This window comes from Amblyomma mixtum, chromosome 3 (assembly GCF_055824585.1).
Source record: "Amblyomma mixtum isolate Tamu chromosome 3, ASM5582458v1, whole genome shotgun sequence".
Lineage (NCBI taxonomy): Eukaryota > Metazoa > Arthropoda > Arachnida > Ixodida > Ixodidae > Amblyomma > Amblyomma mixtum.
In genome coordinates this window covers 187746539-187770914 of record NC_143014.1, presented here as the reverse complement: position 1 = coordinate 187770914, position 24376 = coordinate 187746539, and the positions used below count along the sequence as shown (strand labels likewise).

The 24376-nt window shown below is 46.4% G+C and overlaps 1 protein-coding gene across 4 annotated transcripts in view; it reads left to right on the top strand.

The window, feature by feature from the left end:
- The window catches only part of poe (E3 ubiquitin-protein ligase-like protein poe), a 178240-nt gene that overhangs the window by 112464 nt on the left and 41400 nt on the right, over window positions 1-24376 (top strand). For 2 of the 4 annotated variants that reach the window (XM_089582226.1, XM_089582223.1), the window contains 10 exons: window positions 487-722; window positions 1798-2005; window positions 8002-8203; window positions 10736-10932; window positions 13174-13381; window positions 14359-14696; window positions 16711-16908; window positions 21050-21340; window positions 21997-22290; window positions 22667-22900. In XM_089582226.1, the coding sequence (XP_089438352.1) occupies window positions 487-722; window positions 1798-2005; window positions 8002-8203; window positions 10736-10932; window positions 13174-13381; window positions 14359-14696; window positions 16711-16908; window positions 21050-21340; window positions 21997-22290; window positions 22667-22900 (2406 nt within the window). The remainder of the gene's footprint in view (window positions 1-486; window positions 723-1797; window positions 2006-8001; window positions 8204-10735; window positions 10933-13173; window positions 13382-14358; window positions 14697-16710; window positions 16909-21049; window positions 21341-21996; window positions 22291-22666; window positions 22901-24376) is intronic. The other 2 variants (XM_089582224.1, XM_089582225.1) reach the window with 2 other exon arrangements.

Here is a 24376-nt window from a genome sequence, read left to right as displayed (position 1 = left end):
CTGCAACGGTCTCATTTCAATGGAGGCAAAATGTTACAGCCCGTGTCCTCTGTGGTGCCAGTGCACGTTACAGAACTCCAGGTTGTCGAAATTATCCGGAGCCCTCCACTAAGGCATCTCTTAGCCTGAGTTGCTTTGGGATGTTAACCCCATTAAACCAAACCTTCAATAATTTAGCAGTGGTAGCAGTGTTTCAATATGTCATTCATTTGTACAATCTTTCAGTGCTATATCCTTGCAACCGCCTTTTTTTTTTTTTCCTTGGGAACTTTTCTACAGCTGTACGTGCTAGGCATAATGAAGGAATTCTGGTACCCTGCTAAATGGCCTTAGCGAGCACACTGTTTGGCATTGCATGACTCTGCAGAAAACTAAATTTCGTCATCACTGCTTGCTGCATTTCTTGGTGTAAGCGCCTTACTTACTCGCGATGGTCATTCACCTTCATCCTTTAAATGGCCTGTTTCTTTATTCCATGTTATGCAGATAACTCTCTTCTTCGGACCAAGTAGTGACCCATCATGTGTGACCATGGTGGATTCTGTCAAAGTGTACGGCAAGTCAAAAGAGTCTTTTGGTTGGCCTGAAGAAAGTGACGAGTTTGCAACAGGAGTGGGCATTGCAGCACAGTCAAATGCAGTGGGAGCCACTGGTATTGACCCTGATGGAATTCCATCCGCACCACTACCTCTCACAGCTTTGGACAGGCAAGTATTTTGCAGGTGATGTTCATCATGGTCATCATGAATAAATTTGTAGGAAACAAAAGGAACCATAAAGAGTATGTTTCCTTAAATATTTTCGACTGTTTTCACTTACAGTGAAAGGGTTTGCATTGCATGGTGTTCTAGCATAAGCTAGAGAATTTGTGAGCTATGATAAGCATTAAACAGAGAAGGGCAATGAGGGTTTAAATGCCCTTTGTTATAAAGCTTTCATATGGCTACACTTCTGCGAGACGTAGTACTAGTTGAATGTCACTGAACATGACTGGACTGTTTTTGACTCATTCCTTGAACCTGCTTACATTTTAACATTTTTGCAAATTCTTCAGTTCTTGAGTTAAAGGTATTGAAGGTATTGTGGGGTATTGAAGTTAACTACTTTATTCAGCTTTTTATTGAAGAATTGGCATCATTGTGACAAGCGAGAAAGGCTTATAGTGCTGGGTTCTAGAGAATAGGCTTGTTGGCAGATTGAGCTTCAGTTGTGCCATTTTGATACTCCTTGGAATTGGTGCTGCAAGCTGCACCAAATGCCATGCCAAAGCAGCATGAAAGCTAGCACTAAAGGTTGGTTATGTTTTTGAATAAATTAAGGCCAGCAAGCACAGCCTTTTGGGAACACCTGTGTGCGCATGCAACCGCTCTCTCCTGCACTCCTTCCTCTTTTGCGCCACCACTTCTCCCCTTCCCCCTTCCAAGAGAGGGGGAGGGGCTTATGCAAAGACACCACTGATAACTACGCGAAACTGAGGGTACTAGACTAAAACAGCTAGTGCTGTAAGATCCAGCAAGTACAAAAATTTGGTGCTGTCACTTACTCAGCCACCGTGTGGTCATGAACATCGACCTAGAGAAAATGGTATGAGAAGCGAGGGCCATGCACACGCTATGCAACATCTGTATTGCATGGTACTCATTGTTTTGAATTTATTGAATGCCTGCCTGCCATGTGACGTGCATGCAATGACATAAAGGAAAGAAGCCAGCTGCCAGCTGTTGATGATGTATTTTAACCCTTTAAAGTGATGTGCCTTGTATCTCCTTGCTAATACCATGTTTGTTCTTTTCACAGGCTAACAAGCAGCTGCCTGGAGATGCTGGATGACTGCTTCTCATTGAGCTCACTCTCAGAGGAGTGGCTGTCTGGAGGTGCCAAGGGCAGCGCACTGGATGTGGCCACACGTCTGCTGACACTGCCTACTCCACCAGCTGTGCACCAGCAAGTGCGTGCCCTCCTTGCTGCTCTCCATCCCAGCCGCACAGCATACACCAGCCATCGGGTATGTGCACTTCTCCCATTCTTATCTTTGGCTCGGAGTGTGGAAAGTGTAGCAGGGAAGAGTCTGAGTCACCTTGAGAGTTTGAGCTCGCTGGAATTCTAAGAAAGCAGCGCAGTAACGGAGGGATGAAAGAAGAAAGTGCTGTCCGGAGATCACAATGTTGTGTGTGTGTGTGTGTGTGCGCGTGCGTGTGCGTGTGTGTGCACGTGCGTGTGTGTGTGTGTGTGTGTGTGTGTGTGTGTGTGTGTGTGTGTGTGTGTGTGTGTGTGAGAGAGCCAACAGCCACAGACACCAAGGGGCACAGGGGATTTTTTTAAAATTTATTTATTTATTTTGTGGGGTTGATCAATTTATAATATTACTGAATATGTTACCGCTTAAAGCTAATTGATTAGAAAAGCAGAAGAAAAAACAACCACATGCCGCCGGTAGGATCCGAACCCACGACCTCCGAATTACGCGTCCGGTGCTCTACCGCTGCTACGGCGACGGCTGTCAAATCTTCTGCTTTCCGGGGTATTTATGTTAACAAATAACCTGAACTTGGGAGTGTTCACCAGCGCCACGCACGTTTCTAAGCGGCGGCCGTAGCACGTCCTGAGTTACCGCTGATGTGACGTAGAACGTCATCGAACGGCGAGGGTGGAAGCTGTGTGACGTAGAACGTCATCGAACGGCGAGGGTGGAAGCTGTGTGAGAACCCTCTTATGCTTCCTAAGGCATCAAGGCTGCCAGAACCGAGTTTAGATTTTTCGAATCTAAGCCCCCCCTCTCACTTTGGGCATCGCGATCGTGAAAAAAAGGGGGTGCTTAGAATCGAGTAAATACGGTAGGCACACTTTAGCCAGTCGATAACCGGTGCGCCTTAATCTTTCCACCTATCAAGAAAACCGCGCGAGCGCTGAGCCGCTGCCCCGGTGCTCACGGCAGCCTCAACGGCCATTTTATCTTGTTTGTTGAAGACTAGCCCTCTGTCGGCAAAAATGTGCTGCATTTGTGTTCCGAAAAAAAAAAAAAAAAAGATGACGATGAAGTTCAGACGTTAAAAAATATCACGCTTGATTTTCGATTATACGACACCCGGATTATACGACGGTTTCGCACGGTCCCCTGAACGTCGTATAATCGAGGTTCCACTGTATATATATATTCCTTAAGTCACAGGGATAAGATTGTTTACGTTCCGTCTTTACATGAAAGGTACGCGCCACAGCATCATTTTTTTTTTGTCAGTGCCTGAACCCTCATCATGTGAGCTTTACCCAGCTGAAAAATATTGTAGTCTGCAAATGAGTGCAACCCATACACACCCTCTTGGACAGCAAGCACCACATGACCGCATGACCGCTTGACCACACGCAGAAACAGAGCAGCATGTGGCACCAGGTGCTGTCAGAGTAGCCTAGTGATCCAGTGAAGTGGAAATTTGGGCTCATTGATCCATGGCAAACAAGTATGAAACACCACAGGGACAGGCAGAATATAAGAAGGGACACAGTGCTGACTAGCAGCGGAATGTTTATTGACTGTGCAAGTGTACATACCATATTTACTCGCATAGTTTGTGCAGTTTTTTTTTCATTAAATTAAAGGGGCTCTGAAAGTGGCTTTAATTAAGTTGCAGTATGCCAGTGATGTTAAAGGACGCTGCTTCAGGACGCTGCCTCTAGCAAGAATTTTTTTGGTGCACTTTGTAGGAGCTGTTATCTGTAGTCTGTAGTCCACACCACCAGGGGTGGAGCTTCCTGACCTGCCAGAGCTAGGCCACTTATTGGCTGCAGATATGGTAGCTGCTTGAGGTCTGAAAGAATCTAACCAGTAGCCATCTCTGAACTGGCATGTGCAGGAGCAGTTTGACGGAGGAGGGCACAAGCATGAGAGAGTCGCCGGAAAGGGCTTGCCAACTTTCGCTCTTGATTGTGGCTTCTCTGCTTCATGTAGAGGTGTATTATTTGGCTCAGGTGTTCATGACGATACAATGCAGTGATTGAGCAAGTTGATATGCTCTCCTCTGAAGATTTTTCAGAGCCCGGTAAAGCTTCATAAACGGGGTGCCGCAAATTATGTGAAAATATTGCGAACATGTTGTAAAACTGTATATATTGTACTATACTGTACTGTACTATACCTATACTGTACCGTATTTACTTGCATAATAGGCGCACTTTTTTTCCAGAAAATCCGGCTCAAAGTTCGGGGTGCGCCTATTACGCGGGGTGAAATTTCCGGAAATTTTTCGACTCGCGAAATTGAACATACCGCATAAACGCACTCGTGTACGGGCCGCACCCCGTTTTCCCGAAGAAATTATTAAAAAAAGAAACCGTATAAGGGCCGCATCAAAACTTTCCACGACCCATGCGGGAATAGCCATCGAAATGCACGCGTCGAGGCCTCCGCGATCGGCTCCGGCTTCGCACAACGGGCGCTTGATCGCAGAGGCCGCACACGCGCAAAGAAGCTTGCAGACGCCGCCCACGAATGGCGCCCGAGGCCAAGCTTATCATCATCATCAACGTTTTCTTCCACCGCGAGCGTTCACTATCCATATCGCCATCAGCATCACCAGCTGAGCTCTTTTTTTTTGTTGTTGCTATCAAGTGCCGGGATCTGCGGTAGCGCGTAGTTCATCGTGGTTTGTGGTTTTGCCGCCGAGCGTTGCTGTTTTAGCTCGACGGGCAAGCACCTTAATTGCTACACGGCTAGGAGTTTGCTCTCGAACACGGCAAGCGTGTGGCAGGTCGGAAACTCGACGTGGCCGAGAAGTGCGGCTGTTGCGTCTGCGGCGTGCCTAAATTTTCGTACGCGACTCCAGGCGCCGAGGTTTTCGCGGGCCTAAGTCGGGAACGTTTCCGGCTGGAGATGAAACTTTCCAAACAGACGTTTAAAGTGAGCATCCCTGAAAGCTGTGTGCGGCTGTTCTACGCGATGTCGTTGTACGTGCTGTGGGTCCGCAGCAGCTGCGACGGCAGCAGCACTAGTGAAGACCAGTAGTCAGTTCAGCAAAAACTTTGTTAAAATAAAGATTGGGGGTGGGGGGCGGCGAGGCGTCGGCTTGCAATCGTGTAAATACAGTATTGATTGATCACAGTGCCAAGTTCGGGGTGCGCCTATTATGCGGGGAAATAAAAAAATTTGATTTTTCGCAACCAAACTAGGGGTGCGCCTATTATGCGAGTGCGCCTATTATGCGAGTAAATACGGTATATTGCTGCCTATATTTCGACCCTGCAACTCACACCCCTCGCTGAAAAAAAACAAACAAGTTGACTCCTATTATAAAACCTCATATGCCCCTTTCCACTGAGGTCTTCCTATCATTGCTACATTGCTCGCTGGTCTGTTCTGTGTAGCTGACATAAACACATGAAAGTGGCAGTGGAATGGGTTTGCAACAGCCCAGAGAGGAGGCATTTCAGCACCCTCCTTGCTCGATGGAAAGGTATAAGGACCCCTTCCCACCCCGCCCTGCCCCACGTTATGTAGTTTCCTGCAGGATGGCATGATAACGCATGCACAGCTCGGAGCAATAAACACGCAATGATACAATCACAAAGCTAGCAGTCCCAGTCAAATGGAAATAAGAGGCAATAAAATTGCACCCTCGTGTGTGGCCTGGCTGACTAGTGGCAAACCGAACAGCAAACAGCTCTAGTGTTTCAAATTCTGACGCATGCTGGAGATTATCGGAAGTTTTCTCTCACGACTGATCATCCTGGAAAGTGACCGCCAGCGCTGGCAAACCAAGTAAATAGTGCGAAATTTGGCCGCTCATTACTCATGCCTTTTGCAGCTGCACACGGCGACGCGGCCACACTGATCTTACCAAGCCTGTCTTGCGCGCACCCATGTTTATTTATGCTGGTGGTCTGGCGCAGCAAGGAGCATAAAATGTGCGAGTAAAGATTTTTTTTATAAACCCGGCTAATGAATTAGGGGTACATAAATTACACGAGTAAGTACGGTATATCCCCTTTAGGCATAGTGTCCACATTTGTGCATGCAACCTAATTACTGTAAAATCCTCGTGCATAAGGCGCAGTGCACATAAATGTGGACGTTGCTAAAAAGGGCAGAAATGTGCAAAATCATTCATAGGACCATTTCATGTCAGGCTTGTGAAATTAAGGGGGGAAGCTGGTGTTAGAAAAAAATTTTTTTTTAATGAAGTCATGTTAATGAAAGCATCAGGGAATATGTATATTAAATTGTAATTTTACTTTAAGTAAAAAAGTCCTTGTGCATTAATATAACATGTTACGTAACTTTTTGCCAAGAGCATTCAAAGAAATTCTGCAGTAGGGAACTTGCTAGAATGCATGCCATTGGCTTCTGACATCAAGCTATACAGTAAAGGTAAAATTATTATCCTGGTTGTCATAGAAGTTGAGCTACAGGGTTTTGATGTTGCCACTTTACAAATGGGAAGAAGAATTTGTATTCCTGTTCATCAAAACTTTCCTTGACAGGAGATTTACAGGAGGAGCCTTAGGGGCTGAAATATGTACTATGAACAAGGCCATATTCCAAACCGAAACTAAAACCCGAGTTTCTGATCAAAAACTTCAGAGCATTGAATTTTTGCAAGTATCCAAAATGAAGAGACCGAAGGTGCACCCACTTTTCCGGTCGAGGTGACGAAGAAAAAAGACAAACTATTTTTGAAATCGCGAATTTTCTGAAAGATGAAGGAATTTTCTATCAGATGATCGCAAAATCTCAATCATTTTTTAACAAAACAAGTCTCACCCCACCCTAAGGGGGGGGGGCCTGGTCTTTCAGAAAAATTTTTATTAATGAACTCACAATTATGAAATCTTCAGGGAGCATGTATTTTTGTGTGCTGATTCTAAATGTGTCATTTAATTTCATGTAAAACAGGTGCTTGTGCAGTTATGCAATATACTGTATAATTTTTTGGAGAGAGCTTTGAAGAAATTTTGCTGCTTACATGCATGGCATTACTTTTTCATGACATCTAAGAATGCAGTGATGGTAAAATTATCATCCTGCCTATCATAGAACTTGAGTTCTAGGGTTTTCAAATTGCTGCTCCAGAAACAGGGATGCAATCTTTTCTTCAAGCTTCTGAAGTGGCAACTTCAGAACACCATAACTCAACTTCTATGAGAGTCAGGGTGATAATCTCAGGTGCTTGCTTTTTAATCTCGATATACCTTTAGAATTTGGCAAGAATCAACCAAAGGGATACATTCGCATGTCTTGCATGTGACTGAGTCGTTCTTGTGCCATGATTTTTTTGCCTGTGGGATCCATCAATTGTGCCGCACCCAAAGAAGCTATCATATCTATTGCTCCTACTGTATACACATCTCCTTCATGTAGAGTGGCCCCTGACTAATTTTTTTGTGCAGTTTAAGACAAAGATCACATCTTGTTGTTCTTGCTGCCACTGCCGCCTTGGCCGCCACAATTTGGTGCGCTGAGCATGCTGGACTGCTGCACCATCTTCTCTAGTCAAGGGGCCAGGAGCATCCATCACAAACGAAAGGTCGAACATGACCGAGCACAGCATGGGGCACGAGGCACTGGGCTGGTGATGTGATGCAACGAACCGAGCCAGTTCGCTTTTGCCTCCTCCTTGCATTCCACTGGTGGGACTCTGGTGCACGTGCTAGCTGAGTGCACTAAGGGCACTGGAGTGGTTACACGGGCATCCACACCACCACAACTTTGAGGGCCGTGATGGTGTCTCGTGAAAATAAATATTTTGTGATGCAGCTTAGTTCCATAGGGATGTCATGACTGCATTCATAGTAGCATCACAGGATGCAAAATATCATGTATCCTTCCAAAGCGGAAAAGTTGGTCTGGTCTGCATCTTTCCCGTGCTCTTATTATCTGGTGGTCCTTACATGTGTGTGTCTCTGGCAAGTGGTACATATGGGAGATTAGACCTGATTATTCTGGCCTTGGCATCAGATGTGATGGGCTTTAGAGGATGAGTCTTAAAGCTTTGTGCTTCGTTTCTGCAGGACCAAGCTCTTCTGAGTTATGTACTTGAATGCCTGAACAGCAGCAGCAAGGAGAAACCACCGTTCCAAGATTTGGATGGTGAAGCCTTCTACCGGTTGGTGGCCATTGCCCGTGGGGTGGCTTGTGCTCGGCCAGCCAACCTTGTGCAGTTTGCTGAATCCCACGAAGCTGCCACTGACCCTGCAGAAGGCCTTGAAGAAAGTGAGCCTATTTTTCTCTTGCTCTGTTTACCATTGCTAGCGAACTTTAATAGGAACTTCTTCAGCTGGGGCCTTTAGCATAATTGCAATGGCAGTAGTCTTCCCATTGGGTACTCCTTCAGTTGACAAGTTTGAAATAGTTAGCCTATACCAATTGTAGCCGGTGTCATTTTACTGGGGTGTTGGGGGTCAGACCAAACCACATGCATTAAAAAGGTATTAAAAAGGTATTAAAAAGGCATTAAAAAGGTATGCATTAAAAAGGTACATGCATGATCATGCCAATGATTTACTGTGGCAAACATATCGCCACAAGTTAATAGAAAAGTTACATGAAGAAGAAATTCATTGATGGGCTACATTCGTTACAAATTCTTGGCTTCTATTGATTTTCTATTGTGATGCGTGACTTCTGTTTTTGTGCCAAAGTAACGATTAAGGGGGACAAGGCTTTCAACACTAGCTTTCTTACGTTATTTGAGTTTGAAGAAAACTTTTTTGCATGTGACTAATTGCTGTTTAAAAAACATACCATATAATCTCGTGTAAGGACCGCACCATTGTATGGGTTTCACGCGCTGTTTTGGACTAGGTAACTGAATTTTAAAAAATGCGGTTTTCTTTTTTTTTTTTTTTTTAATTCATGTATGGGCCACACCATGGAAGCCACTCTTATTTTAGCGTGGGTCGTGGAAAGTTTGGGTGCGGCCCTTACACGGATCTTTTTTTATATATATATATTTCCTTCTGGAAAACAGGGTGCGGCCCTTACAGGCATTTATATGGTATTCCACATGGTAATCTACATGCAGTAAGTGGCTATCAGAAAAATATGTTTTTTCCATCCATCTGTGTGTTTGCATGTTGTTAAGTTTACTGCTACTTTTATATCGGATTGCACAATATATCGAACCCGTAGAGTTTGATATACAGTCGACGACCGAAAATTCGGACGCCTGATTTTTCGGACATGCTTGATTATTCGGACTTTTTCGCGGCACCGCGACATGGCCCATAGAGCCAATGTGTAAGAGCGCTTGAAATTTCGGACGCACCGCAACTGACCACTCGATTTTTCGGACCTCGTTCGCACTCGCTGCCAGTACCCAAGCCGCCATATTATGTGTAGTGGAACCTCATTAATTCAGACTGCAGGAGATATCGAAAACTTGATCAAACAAAACAAAATTCAATCTTAAAGGGAGCCTCTTGCGACGCTGAAATTCCGCGTGTCGGCACATTGCGCTCGCGTGTTTTCGAATTCGTACTGTCCTTGAATGTCTTCCGCCGCACGAACATGAACCGTAGTCTGAGTTCACGGAACTCATCTGTGCCGAGTCTTTAGTCCCGAACACAGAACGCGAATACGATCGCGGAGCGCTTGATCGCGGAGGCTACGCGCACGCCGTGGCCTCCGCGATCGAAGCGCGCTTCGGGCGCGCCGCCGGATCTTATCGCGGCCGCGATCTGCTCCGGCGCTGCGCCGTTCGCGGAGGTCACACGCGCGCACCGGAGCTTCCAAGTGCCGTCTATGCATGGCGCCGTGATCATTATCATCAACTTTTTTCTCCTCGCGACTTTCCGCTGTTCACGTCGGCATCAGTATCGCCAGCTGCAGCCTTTCGTGGCGTGTTAGCATGCGTGTTAGCGCGTTCGCCGTGATAGTGGCTTTCGCGTGCTGCCGCCGAGCTTCACAGTTTTAGCGCGATGGGCAAGCACCTTAAGCTACATGGCTGGGAGTTAGCTCTCGAACGCGGTCGGTAAGCGTGCGGCGGGCGGGAAATTCGACCTGGCCGAGAAGTGCGTCCGATGATGGTGCAACCAAAAGAGAAACACAAGCTGCAAAAAGCGCGCTTTCCGAGGCAAGCCGTGCGAGTTTTCTGAACTGGAAGAAGAGCTGCTCCTCTATGTGATGGAATTTCGGAACAACGGCTACGCATTGACAGCGGACACATCTGCGCGGCTTCTTTTGGCATGAGCGTGCACCAGAGCGCAGCACCAGCTCAGGAGTCTAAATACTTTGCGAGTGACGATTGAACGTAGAATAAATGTCGCTCATTCCCTGGTTGGTGTGTTTTTACTTAAGAAAATTTTTTTCCCGCACATCGCGTGAATGGGCCGCACCCCGAAAATTGGCCCTCGAATCTGGAAAAAAAAAAAGCGGCCCTTATACTCTTTTATATGGTATTTCGCGCGGAGAAATATAATCATGAGTAGCTTTAGAATGTGTGCAATACAACTGACCGCTTTCTCCGGCATAGTGGTAAAAAGTTCGTGATTTTTTCGGTGAAATTTGATTTTGCGGACTGCCAGATTTTTCGGTTGTTTTCGCGGTCCCTAGAGAGTCCGAAAAATCGGTCGTCGACTGTATGTGGGTTCGACTGTAGTTTTCTGCAATGCATTGAGGCCATGGCTTCACAAATGACAGCTTTACTGGGCTTGGGTTATTACTCCCAAATTAGCACTAGCCCTCTCTCCTATAAACTGTTTGGCGAAGGCTTGTGCTGTGTTGACAGAGGGTTGTGTTGTGCAGTGAACAAGGAGGAAGTGCTTGAGGAGCGCGGCCTACCACTCAAGGTGCACATAGCAACCAACACACTGCCACCTTCGGAGAGCAGCCACTTCCTGAACATCCTGGCTGAGGCTTTTTGGCATCTACACCGGCAGCGGCCCCAAAACCCTGCTCTGGCCCCCATCTCTAAGCATGGCCTCGTCCACATTGACGCCACCGTTAGTTCTTGCGGTTTCTCTTTTGTGTTCTTGAGTGTATATTGCAGCCATGTGAAGGCTGCAAAGGGAGATTTAGTTGGGCAACTTGCAGTCACATACATGGCTGAAGTGCTCTCTAGTTTTGCTTGTCTTTAGTTGTGCAATCACCGACCGATTTTAAGGACTTGCTCGGACCTAAAAAATTGTCCAAATAAACACAGTCCAGAAAATTTATGAACTAAAAAAAATCACTTTCCTGGGATAAAATCAAAGTAAGAAATGGCTAATTTTGCCCTCTCACTAAAATACAAGTCATTAGAACTGCTTGTAGGTTGATCTTGACAGAATGATACTTCCATCATGCCCCCATTGCACATCACTGATGTTTTGCGTGGCCTTCAGGTTCTGTCATGAACCAGCAAGCATTACTGCCCTAGCACACTGCACATATGCTCCTCGCTAGCCCTTTGTTATTCCAGCCAACACATACTACAGGAGGCAAAGACAGAGTCCATATCTCAGTGTAGCGATGGCTGGCTAGACCAAGAGGGCAACATGCAAGAAGCCAAAGCCTGTAACAATGAAGAGTCAGTTGGTTGCTGCAGTTATGCTTGCTTGCAGTTATTTTAACGTAGGGAAAATTGTACCTCTGGGCTCTGTAGAGCTTGGGTTATTGGTCAGGTGTACGTACAGGCTTTTTGTCAAAGATACACATCCCAAGGGCCTTGAGCTCTGCAGCGCGCCTCACTTTCCATAGCTACCCTAATCTCTCGAAGGCAGGATGAACTCTGTTCTCAACCTTCCTAGGCGTAGGACTGCTAAATGTGCTGGAGCCTCGTTGTGGGCTGCATGCTGTGTGGGCTGTATATTTCTGACAAAGGCTGTACATGTTCCTATGAAGTGCACGAGTTCAAAAGTCTGCAATATCTTTGAAGGCTGTGTTATCGAAGTATAAAAAATTGGGTGATGACTGTGAAACAAACTTATAATTTGAAAGCCGTCAAGCTCCTTCCAAAGTTGAGCACTACATAGGGAATTTTTTTTTGCAAGAATCATGCATGTGTTGATACCATTGATGCCTTTTTTTTTGTTTTGTTTTACTCAGGCGTTGGGGCATCACGCTTTTCAGTGAAAGTATATGTGGCTAACTTTGACGTAACAAGAAGGCCTGAGTGATTAATCAAAGAGGAAGGTATTTGATATTTGATTCAGTCCGAAAGTTTGGTATTGAAATTTTGAAGTATTCATTCCGAGTGAATGACGTTTTCTGGAACGTTTGCTTCGTATGGTTTCGGTTCAGTGTACCTCCTCAAGGATGGTACTGCGGTATGCTCACAGCCAGTGCCCGGTCTCCATGGACACTTAACAGGCATACACACCCATGTTCATGCTGGAGCTGATCTGCGTATGCACATGGCAACACACGCGAGCAGGCGCTAGCACAGCAGCCTAATCTGTAATTGCCAGGTGTCTACGTTCACACTATTCGCGGTACACAAGCGCTGGATTCACCACAGTGGCACTCATCAATTGGAGAACGCGCCACTCCCCTGACTTCCACAGGACGACTCTGAGCTGACTGCAAGTTGCCACAGCCACTCTCCTCGGTGTTAAATTCACTAATCAAGCACTACAGCACTAACATTAGCACAAGGCACATGGAGATGGGTGCCCCTTTCTGACGCCTGATGCAGGGCGCTGGGCATGCAGGCGCGCTGTGTCCATGGCAGTGTTTGAAATCAGCACTTAAAGGCAACAGCTGTGCAATTACGCAGCTGCAGTTAGGACCAGCACTTAGAAGTCCCACAAATGAGTGGGACCTCTAAAATAAGTCCTACATCCCACTAATACGTCTGCATCGAATGTAGGCAGCCTCCCAATTTCCATTGTCCATTTTTTGCGGAAAGTCGACACAGCTCCGGTACATTTGACAAAGCTTCAGTGCACTCTTTCTTTTTTGCATGTAATAACCTTGTGTGTTAAATACTTGATTTTGAAAATGCCTATTGTGCCATTCAACCTTTATTGTTGCCAGAAGTATTCGAAAATTTCGCTTTGAATTTGCTTCAAACAAGACTACTATTTGCACAGGCCTGCTATCAAGGCTTACCTTACTGTGTGTTGGCTTTTATTTGTTACCCATGTATAACCCCTACTCCCCAGCCCTAATCTTTAGGCCAACAAGCCAGCCTTTTTTCATTGGTGTTATCATTGTCAAATCACAGTAGTTATGCTATTGCTTTACACTTTCTCTGTGAATAGGTGCAAGCCTTGGTGGAGGTCATGTATGCCTTTGTGGCCTTGGACATGGAAAATGTGGGCCTGGTGGCAAAGCTGTTTGCCCGGCTGCTGCTGTGTGAAGACACAGTTGTAAGCTTTGCTGCCAAGCAGGCCATCATTCGTGTGCTGCGACCCAAGACACGCAAGCGCAAGGTTTTCATTCCTCGCACTGCTCAGTGCAGCACCCCTGGTAAGTTGAGTTGATTACTGCACGACACATTCCTACCACGTGTCAGCTAATTATTGAAGGAACGCAGCAGGAGCTGGCCACAAGGGTCAGCTCCTGAAGCACAGTCTGCATATGGGGAAAGAGTGCAAAGGCAGTTTCACCACACATCAGGGCATGATGTCACATGTCCAGAATGACAGCCCCTAGGCACTATGAGCCGCCGCGGTGGCTCAGTGGTTATGGTGCTCGGCTGCTGACCCGAAAGACGCGGGTTCGATCCCGGCCGCGGCGGTCTAATTTCTTTGGAGGAGAAATTCTAGAGGCCCGTGTAACTGTGCAATGTCACTGTACATTAAAGAACCCCAGGGGCTTAAATTTGGCGATCAGGGGACACAAAGGAGGGACCGGGTGGCGTTCTCGGCGAGGAGGGTTCGGCATCGTATGGGTAGGAGTGCAGATCAGGTCAAGGGTGGAAGGCGCTGGTGGCAAAGCCGTGCGACATGGCCAGGCAGACCACAAGCATAGTAGATGGGGTGGTTGTCCACAGTACACCAAGGGTTCGTAGGATGTGGGCAGGCTCTTGAGAACTGAGCATGAGACGGGGGCTGAGACGGTGGCGGAGGACGGAAAGAAGGCGCGGCCTGGAAGGAATCTGGTGCCGGCTGATGTCGTGGCCTGGCCACCGCTTGGGCATACGTCAAGGGTGCTGTCACAGGCGAGAGTACAGGGCTAGACGGCAGCAGATCAGTGACTTGGTCCTGCACGACACGGTGTATGGTAGGGGCCAAAGACTGGGTCGTGTCAGGAACCAGGCAGGGCGGGGTCTTGGAAATGTGAAATGAGGGACAGCTGGTGAGCGACCTCTTCGCGAATGAAGGCTTTGATTTGGTGGAGCAGAGGGGAGTCCTCACTGAGAAGCACGTACACAGGGGCTAATACAAACACCAATGCTCTGCATTGGCTCAACACTAGAGCATCAATTGGTGCACACTGTGCAGGTGAGGTGGGCACTGACCATGCAGATGGTGGCAAGGCGTCAACCTCGGGCGCAACGGGTGTGTCACAGTCCCTGTCGACCACTTCACAGCCACTGGTGTCCATGCCAGGAAGCTCATCGTCGACGTTGGGTGGCCTTGACATGCAGCCACAGGCCTCGCTTGAATCCCAGCCAGATGTGGAGTCTCACTTTGAGATGCTTGAGAGCATGGATGCTGTTGTTCTTTTGGGAGGAGCTGGTGGCGCTGGGGCCGGTGGGGCGTTTCCACCACTGCTGGACATACCACCTGATGCTGATGATGAGACCATGGTGGAACTGGCTATTGCCCTCAGCCTCCAGGTACGTTGCTCTTTGCTTATGACTTTTGTGTTTGTTGTAATGGTGTGTGAACATTCAAAATTACAAGTACATATAATAGTCGCGTCAATTCAAACTCTAATAATTCACACTTCCAGGTAATTCAAACAAATTTTAAATGTTTGTTTGGCTGGCTATATTTTCAATGTATTTTAAAGGTGCTGAATTCGTGTCATGGTTTAATTCAAACTTTTTATCATACTATAACACTCCAGGCGCATGAAAGCTCAGAGGCTGATATTGGATATGTTCAGATAGCGGCATCTCACGAGCAGAAAATTTTCCAGTCAAAGCTCAACACAGCAAGCAATCGTTCAAATATTTCTCTGCAAGCCTGAGTTGTGTGGCACATTGTTGCCTATGCCAACTCTGAAGTGCGCACAACGGCAGGCATGACGACGATCAGAGATCCCCTGTTGCCACAGTTTCATTTTCTGTGTTTTGGCTACTAGCCTGCGGCAATAGCAGCTGTCTGCCGCATATGATTCGTATCTCTCGGGACGCTGGTCTTATTTTGATATTTTTTTTATGGTGCATTCCCTCACTTGTGAAGAGCTCATAATGAACTCATCATGAGCTCTTTGCTGTTCATGTAATGAAGCTGCTTCACATGGACACTGCCACTTTTGAAGAGGCTCCACCGCTACCGTGTCACACCGTGTAAGAGGCTGTGGAAGCTCTTGCTGTTTTGGAGCAGTTCTGCTTCGATTCTGCTGACAGTGTGCACATAATAAAGCATTGAGGGAACTGTGAAAAAATCTCGTTGCACGCAGTTTTCACTCAGAAGCAGATGGCCATTGCCCAATTTTTCACTAGTTAAATTTATTATGATGCAAGAAAGAATCTTGGCAGTGGTTTTAGGGCCCTTCTGATAACTCGACTTTGGGATAATTTGGTAGTTTTTTCTAGCCCCACCAGGTCCCATGGGAAACCAGCACAGCCCCACCAGGTCCCAATTGACGTGGGTTTACTCTACTGGGAAACCAGCACATTAACTTTTCTTTCAACTACACAACCAGTTGGACATTGCGGGTTGAATAAACAGATCACTGCCCTTCACAGATATGTTGCGCTAATGCTTTCAGCTACATTGGTTCAGAGAAAAGGTTCCAAAATATTATTTGCATGCAAAGATATTCATAAAATGAATCATATTTAATCTTGTATCATATTAAGGCACACTTCTGAAAATACGACCTCTGATAATTCAAACAAAAATCTCTGGTTCTTTGAAGTTTTAGTGTCTTCTTTATTTTGTGAGTGGTATTTGTTGTTTGATTCTATTCACACCACAATCTTATAGTTTCAAGCACTTCAGTTCTTGAGCCGCCGCGGTGGCTCAGTGGTTATGGCGCTCGGCTGCTGACCCGAAAGACGCGGGTTCGATCCCGGTCGCTGCGGTCGAATTTCGATAGAGGTGAAATTCTAGAGGCCCGTGTGCTGTGCGATGTCAGTGCACGTTAAAGAACCCCAGGTGGTCGAAATTTCCGGAGCCCTCCACTACGGCGTCTCTCATAGCCTTAGTTGCTTTGGGACGTTAAACCCCATAAACCAAACCAAACCAAACTTCAGTTCTTGAAACTATGCCACATGCTGACATCTAGGGCGGTGTGATCACACTAAAGTTTCAGAGTGTGGATAAGAACATTGACTGCTTCTCCCAGCTGCTTATTTTCCTCAATTCACAAACTTCGAAATACTTCGAAAATATTCGGGTTTCAAATATTGCTATTCGCTTCGATATTCGAAACAGAATATTTACACAACCCTAAATGAGAGTTTACTGTAAATCTTTTTTTTTTTTTTCCATTACTGCATTTTTTGGAGAAAGTGTATCATCTTAAATTTATGGTAAAGGTATTTGTGTTCGAAAATATTCATTTTGGAACCAATTTTTATTGTCTGGATTTTATTTTCAACCATGAATTTGATATCCTCACACCTCTAGTATATTGTGGTTATTGTATGTTTTCTTCCTTTCTCGTTCTGTGCCCAGGACCAGCCTGGCCAGTCGGAGGATCTGAATCTGGGTGCTCTGGGTAGTGCTGGAGGATCACAAGGCCCTAGCCAGCGGGCCTCTTCCCTTGAGGGTGGACATTATTCGGACACGACAGCATCAGCTGGTGCCAGTGATGATGAAGGAAGCACAGCTGCCACAGACGGCTCCACGCTGCGCACATCACCTGCTGAACAGGTTCGAGCTGCAGACAGGCTCAGTAGCAAATATCAAGACATGCGAATTGCAGATATACCTTTCTTGAAGAGCATATGCGCTTCACTTGGGATAAAGACTAGAGTACCAGAATGTGATATCAGTGCTCACCTTTGTACATGTACAGTCTAACGTCATTGTAACGAAGAGGTAAAAAATAATGAAATTTTTTTATGTAGCCAAAATTCATAACATGAAAATTCCACAGAAACGCAAACAAGAAACATTACTAGTGAGCAGGGAGAGACCTGTTCAGAGTTTTCACACTGTTTCTGAGGCACTCACGACCCACCGCCAGTGCATACCGGCAGCCAGGGCAAATGCTAGCTAGGGTGGCTTCTCCGCGTTACAGCAGTGTCCCACACACAAAAAGGTACACCAGACTGAACACTACTGCTGTTTTCACCACCTCAACTCAAGCCAACTTCAGTTAGGTAGCTGCACCACAGGATGGTTAATGCAAGGCTGTAGCAATCTGCGCTGCTGCTTCTGGTGCACTGTTGAGAGGTGCGAAAGGAGTGAACGCTTGCAGACTACCTGGCTATCAACCCTCCTCGTTGCTATATCTTCTGTGGTGCTACTCATGTGCAAAATAAAATTGCGAACTATAGCAGGAATACTAGCTGCACCTTCACTAGCCACTTGTGTAGTGCAGTGAAGCTTGCCGCCTGCCATCTAAGTGGATACCACCTGGCGTTGTGTAGTTCAATATAACTGTTTTATGCCCAGACATGATCAATAAATGAAGTAAAAAGTGTTCAGAAGATTTTGGAAAATTTCAGTGTAGCCAGTAATTCGTTACATTTGGGTTTGAGATATCAAAGTTCAAATGTACAGTACAAATGTAGCCAGAATACAGTGCAATCCACTTCTAATGATATTGAGAAAACGGGAAAATTCAATTGTTATAACCGATTATCGTTATATCTGGACCGCCAAAAAAAAATAAAGAAAAAAAGCAAACGAGAGCACGCATGCATTTTCCCGTGCATGCAGACTTACCTACTTGCCAGCGATGATTCAGTCGGATAGAACAAAGCTAGTCACTAAAGAACACTGAACACTTTATTGCTGTACATATAAAGAGAATAAATAGGTTAATTACGCTTAAAAAAGTCTGAAATCCGCGCTTGCTTGAGCGGCAGCTGAAGCTTGATTATTTCAGTATGCATAGTCTCTAGTTGCTGCGCGTACATGTGCGGCAGTCCTGTACCATGCATAAAGCCTATCAGCGACTGGATGGACTGTAAGGCACTTCGTGAAGACATTGGAGCTGGCGTGGTGGTGTCACTGCCATCGTTGTCAATGCTGCCGTCATCGTCATCACTTTTTTCATCATCGCGCGATGCCGCTTTTTGTCGCAATAGCTGCTCCTCGGCAATGGCCTCATCAGTGAATTCCTCACACGAAGCAGCAGCGTTGTCAGCGTTCAAAAACTCTTCTAAGAGCGCTCCGCCGGCGTTGTCGGAAGCGCCAACATGATTCCAGAGGGCACCCACATCGGCAGTTTCAGGGAGCAAGTCATCTGTCCCTTCCGAGACCGCACAGTCGTGACGCACGAAGCCTGCTTTTCTAAAGCAGTTCTTGATTGTGGGCTGCTTCACCTCGTACCACGCACCATACACAAACCGCACCGCTTCGATCAAGCTCACCTTCAGGTGAGGAGGCCCGGAAGCATGCTCTGGTGATATCGAGCGGTCTATTTTTAAGATCAGCCATTCGAGCATGCGACATCTGTAGAGGGCCTTGAAATTGGCAATTACGCCTGCGTCCATGGGCTGCAGACCTGCCGTGGTGTTCTGAGGCAGGAAGAGCAATTCAACAGACGTCAGCTTCACGCTGACGCTGTGTGCAGAGCAATTGTCGAGGAGTAGGACAACTTTCCTCTTCTTTTGTTCCATTGCTTTTGTTTTGTCATCCACGCTTTCTTGTTATTCCTATAGCGGACTGGAATATGTTGGCTCCTAAAGCAGTGGGGCCTCTTGGATTTCCCAATCACAAACGGCTTGAGACGCTCGCTACCATCCATGCTGGCACACAATCACTGTCACTCGGACCTTGCTGTGCTTTCCACTGATGTACGGGTCCCCTTTGAGCGCGTGCGTCCTTGAAGGCAGCATTTCGTAGAACAACGCTGTCTCGTCCCCATTGAAAATGTTCTTTTCCTCATAGCGCTCCAACAGCTCGGGCAGTTTTGTCGCCAGCCACTCGTCTTTCGCCGACACGTCCAGCAAGGCAGCCTCCCCGACCACGCTTTTATAAACAATGCCGTGGCGATCCTTGAACCTCTGGATCCATCCTCCGCCGGGCTCGAAGTTTTCGCGTCCCAGAAGCAAAGCAAAGGTCTTCGCCTTTGCAGACAGAATCGGTCCTGTGATCGGAACATTCCGGTTGCAAGCGTTCAGGAACCACTGGTAGAGACTCTCTTCGACATCTCTGTACAAAGGGTCTCTAACCCTCTTTCGCTGGTCGTCGTGGCCGCTGGAGCCGGCCTTCTCGAGGACATCTACAGCCTTGATTATTGTCGAAATAGTCGACTGCGAAAGCCCATACTTTTTAGTGAGGCTTCCTACCTTGAAGCCCTGCCGGAAACCCTTGTGAATCCGGTGCTTCACCTCGAGAAAGATCGCCTTCCGCTTAGTCGGCTCCATCTTCCACATACAATCGTGCGATCGTGGCGATAGCGATACGGCCGCACCCTTCGCACGGCGGTGGCCAACGGACTGGCGGCCAAGCAAACACTCCCCTTCTCCCCACCTTCTCTCTCCAGCGATTGCGATGATGATGGCGCTTACTTCCAAAGGCCGCATGCATCGCCTCCTTGCGGATTTCTCCACAACGGTCTATTTGCGGCACTTTTCCCGTCATTCTCTTCAAATAATTTTATTTTTTTTGCAAACATTCATACGAAATTTCCTAGTAAATACTTTCCAGGCGGTCTAAATTCTATCGTTGTATCCGATATATCGCCGATAATCGTATCATTATATGTGGTTTATTTTTACATAGGGGCAATGGGAAAATTGATAAATCTAAATAATTTGATCGTTATAACCGATATATCATTATATCTGGTATCGTTATAAGTGGGCTACACTGTAATACGGAGCATACATTGGCATTTCAACTTTTCTCGTGCATTCCATAGGAGAAATATGGAAGTTTTTTTTTCGGGCTATGCGCAATCGCACCAGCAGCATCCAGTGGCATATGTGCTAATTATTCTTAATTTTGGCTGGATAAAGCATCACATGTTTGAGTGCCGCAGCGTCCTTCATATTATCGAGACTGTGATTGTACAGGCTTTGCTAAAAGTAATCGGGCTGCTTTCACTGCTTCGCTTGACAGCAAAGGCGTAGACTCACATCACACAGCCGCCGTGGTGGCTCAGTGGTTATGGTGCTCGGCTGCTGACCCGAAAGACGCGGGTTCGATCCTGGCCGCGGCGGTTGAGTTTTTTTTTAGGAGAAATTTTTGTGCGATGTCAGTGCATGTTGAAGAACCCCAGGTGGTCGAAATTTCCGGAGCCCTCCACTACAGCGTCTCTCATAGCCTTAGTTGCTTTGGGACGTTAAACCCCATAAACCAAACCAAGCCATCACATCACACAGATTATCTTCACAACTGACGAATACAAGCAACCGTTGCATCACTGCCTCACCACCAACCATTACTCTTTCTTTTCGGTCATAGCGGTCTGGTTACATGTGGAAAAGACTGTACATTGGTTTTCAGTATGAAAATGATTGACTGAGCATGTGGCCACAAACTACTGGCGTGTGAGTGTACTGAGCTCAAAGGATGTGGCTTGCAAAGTGTTATCTGTAACGGTTCCCAAAGCATGTCTTATGTTGCTCCTGCTGAGACATGCTCAGCCCCCAATGAATATTTGCCCAAAGCTTCATGGTTCAGCACTTCATCAATTGTTTCTGTTTCCCCGCCTTTTCTTTTTCAATGTGTGTGTAGAATTGAGGGACATCATGTTGATGATACCATATTTTGTGGAATATCAGTGCTTTTCATGAATGGAAATATAAACAGTCATGGTTGTACTTATGGATGGTACACATCCTGCTGTAAGCAAAATTTTTACTGCTTGTTTGTTTTCTCTTTGACTCTGTAGCAAGGTGGCAGTGGGGCTGGCTCAGAGAGTGGTGGCAGTGGTGCCGACTCAATGACGGGAGAGCCCAACGTCAGTGGACGCAGCAGTGCCTATGGGGACAATGCACTGCCTGAGGGAGGTCTTGCACGCTCTGAGACAAGCTCAGTGGGGCTTCCACCCACGCTGCCTCAGGAGGACCCTGACACGGCTTGGGGGCTGCATGCGCTACGTTGTGCCTTGCTTGACCGGCTACTGCGGTTCCTGCCCCAGCTGCGTTCTGTTGGTGGTGTCCGTGCCATACCCTTCATGCAGGTCAGCAGCTTTGGGTTGTCTTTATGCTAGTTTATGTTGCATCACAAAATGTTACTGTGTCATGATTGGATGCAGTCAAGAAATTTCGCAGCAGTGACTACACGAAGGACTTTCTTTGGGCATTACAGCATCTCTTGTCAGCCGTTGTCAGCTTAGTGTGTTAGGATCAGCTTAGTGAAATCGGACTTATCTTCTTGTTTGCATGTAGGAAGCCACTATACACAGCTAAGTAAAACGTGCCACTAGGGCATCTTTTAGCCATCTCAGATGTTATTGTTGCGAAGTCCATTTTAAATGCTGGTGCAATGCAATTAGTGAATCAGGTGAACATATTTCAACTGAAGCAGCACTACGTTCAGCACTCTAGCTAATTAGCAAAGGGATAGTGCTGCCTTCCACTCTTAATGATATGCAAACTGGTGTTAAAATTTTGTTGTGCGCCCGAAATGTTTAGGTGCAGTTCATTGTATTATTATTATTATTATTATTATTATTATTATTTTGTTGCTAACAGGCAGCACAGCTTTTTGTCCATACATCATGCTTTGATCATTCGTACCTTGCTTAGAATGCTATTGTGGGGACTATGCCTGTCGGCTGTAGTGTGTTGTTTTGGTATTGCATTCATAATTTGTGCTCATATGTGATTCTTGCAGGTTGTTCTTATGCTAAGCTCAGACTTGGACAGTGAAGATGAGAGAGACCGTGCCACCCTTGACAACTTGTTGAGCTGCTTGATTGGTGAATTGGATCGAAATGTGGCCCGTGTTGTGGAAAGGAGCCCATCTTCTGAAGAGCAGCTCATTGTGATGCGCCTGCTCAGCATCATGATGTCACGCATCAAAAGCTCTGCCAAGGTGTCTGGCCCCAGTGATTCAGCTTGCCAGAACTGCAGCACTTCAGCTGCGGTGGCCCTGCATGCCAGCGGCATTGTGGACCACTGCCTTCAGGTAGGTTTTGCCTCATGCGTAATTGAAGTATGGTTAAGCTGCACTCTTTTTCTGGTTATGTTTATGTGCTTTGAATCCAAACTGCTTAATGAAAGTTTTACAGGGACGAACGTTCACATATTTCAAGCATGTTCATTGAATTGGAACAGATTTACTAGATGCAGTCAAATTCATCGCAGAGGAAGTTTTAGTGTAAGGTATAGCATGTTTATGCTGCAGCAGCGCTGTTGAATTGTGGCAAATATGAGGATAAGAGGCACTTACAATTCTCATGTCGGACAGAGCGCCTCGTTGTGTGAGGGGATGTGTTCATCCACTGTGCTGTGCTGGCTATCTTTGCTGAAGTGTGCTGAAAGCACTTGTGATGCATGTGCAGGTCCTGGGTACTCTGCTGGAGCACTGGAAGTCGGTGCAGAATGCCGATCCTGACACGCCTGGAGGCAGTGCGAGCAGCAACACTGGGCCTCCGCTGCTGAAACCTCACCCTGCATCCCCTCCCCCCGACATGTCTCCTTTCTTTTTGCGCCAGTATGTCAAAGGACATGCCAACGACGTGTTTGAAGCCTACCCTCAGTTGCTGACAGAAATGGCACTGCGCCTGCCATATCAGGTGATGCATATTCTGTGGAGAAGTGTTTATATATATGTGCTGTTTCACTTTTCTTTATGCTATGTGCTTGTGGTACCTTCCCACCGTAGCTTTGGTAGTATATTGTCAGGGTATTGTGGGCAGCTTCTTGATGGTTGGATTTGTACCGAAATTATAACTTAACTTAACCTTCCCCCCACTGCACTCTCTGCAAGTTTGGAGAGGGTGGAGCAACGAACTTCACCCCTCAACTGGCGATAGGGGTCATGCCTGATTAGCCGTTGACCGGAGGCATGAGGCGTAGACAAGTTCCGTAAAAAATGCTTTAATTAGGGAAAGATCAGCAACATCATATTACAGAAACACAGAGCCTAACAAAACACCGTCAGTTGGTCAGGCACGAGACAGTCAACTAGAACACAACTACAATCCCAACAAACTCGCTAAGGAAAGAAACATGGGTAATAACTATACAGCGATCCTACGTGAGAAAGAAATACTGTACAGAAGATTAGGACGAGAAGCAGCGAGTGACGAGGCAAGAGTTCGAGAGAGTGGGGAAAAACTGTAGCTTAGCTGCGGAGTGGCAAGGTCTGGTCGCTGGAGGCATCGCGGGAAGCATGTTCACTTTATCTTGTCGAAATCAGCCAGTGTCATCGACTATCACAAAATTGTGGGATCGCACCGTGATACAGCAAACACCTTTTGAAGCGAGCGATGCTAAACACTGGAGGCACGAAGACAGGGGCTCAACTTGTTGACCGTGGGCTTTTGTTGATGATGAATGGGCAGGTGGACGGCGACTGACAGATACTATATATGAAATTTAGACTTTCATTTTTTTTTATTTTTTTTTTACGTAATGGACCCTTGCCCCGTATCGATGTCAACTTTTCTGGGGAAAAAGTGGGTTCATTACGCAAGCAACTGCGGTACATCACATTGGCAATTGTGAACTGCAACTTGCAAATAACTGCCACATAAATTGTAAGAAATACTTGTTCACTTTTCTATGAACTATAGTGTTGAGAAACTGCTGCAATGTGTTATGCAAGTTGAGGAAGAACAGTGAAGAGAAAAATAAGTAGACCTATCCATCATCATGCTGCCCAGTCCTTTGCCCGTTCACCTTCCTCCCTTTCTCTGCTCCACTACATTTTTCCAGTGCCTGTTCTTTCCCAGTGGCTTGTGCCACCATCTTTGCAAGCTCATAGTCACCCTGTCCTTTGCCTGTGCATGCCCCACGGCCCCAAGGTAGTTGATAAGTTGGCTTCTCTACCAGCTTGCGAGTGGTGGCAAAGGTCGCTGTAGTTGTCTTGAGAAGCAGCTGAAAGAAGAAAAAATCTCGTTATGTTTGCACCTTGGTTTCGAATAAAATGCGAGACGCATCCTGAAGCTGATGAGCTGAGCAAAGAAAAAGAACTGCAGTTATATTCGTGTAAATGTATATATAGAAACTGTGAACAAATGAAACACATACGTATTTCTTAATTTTTC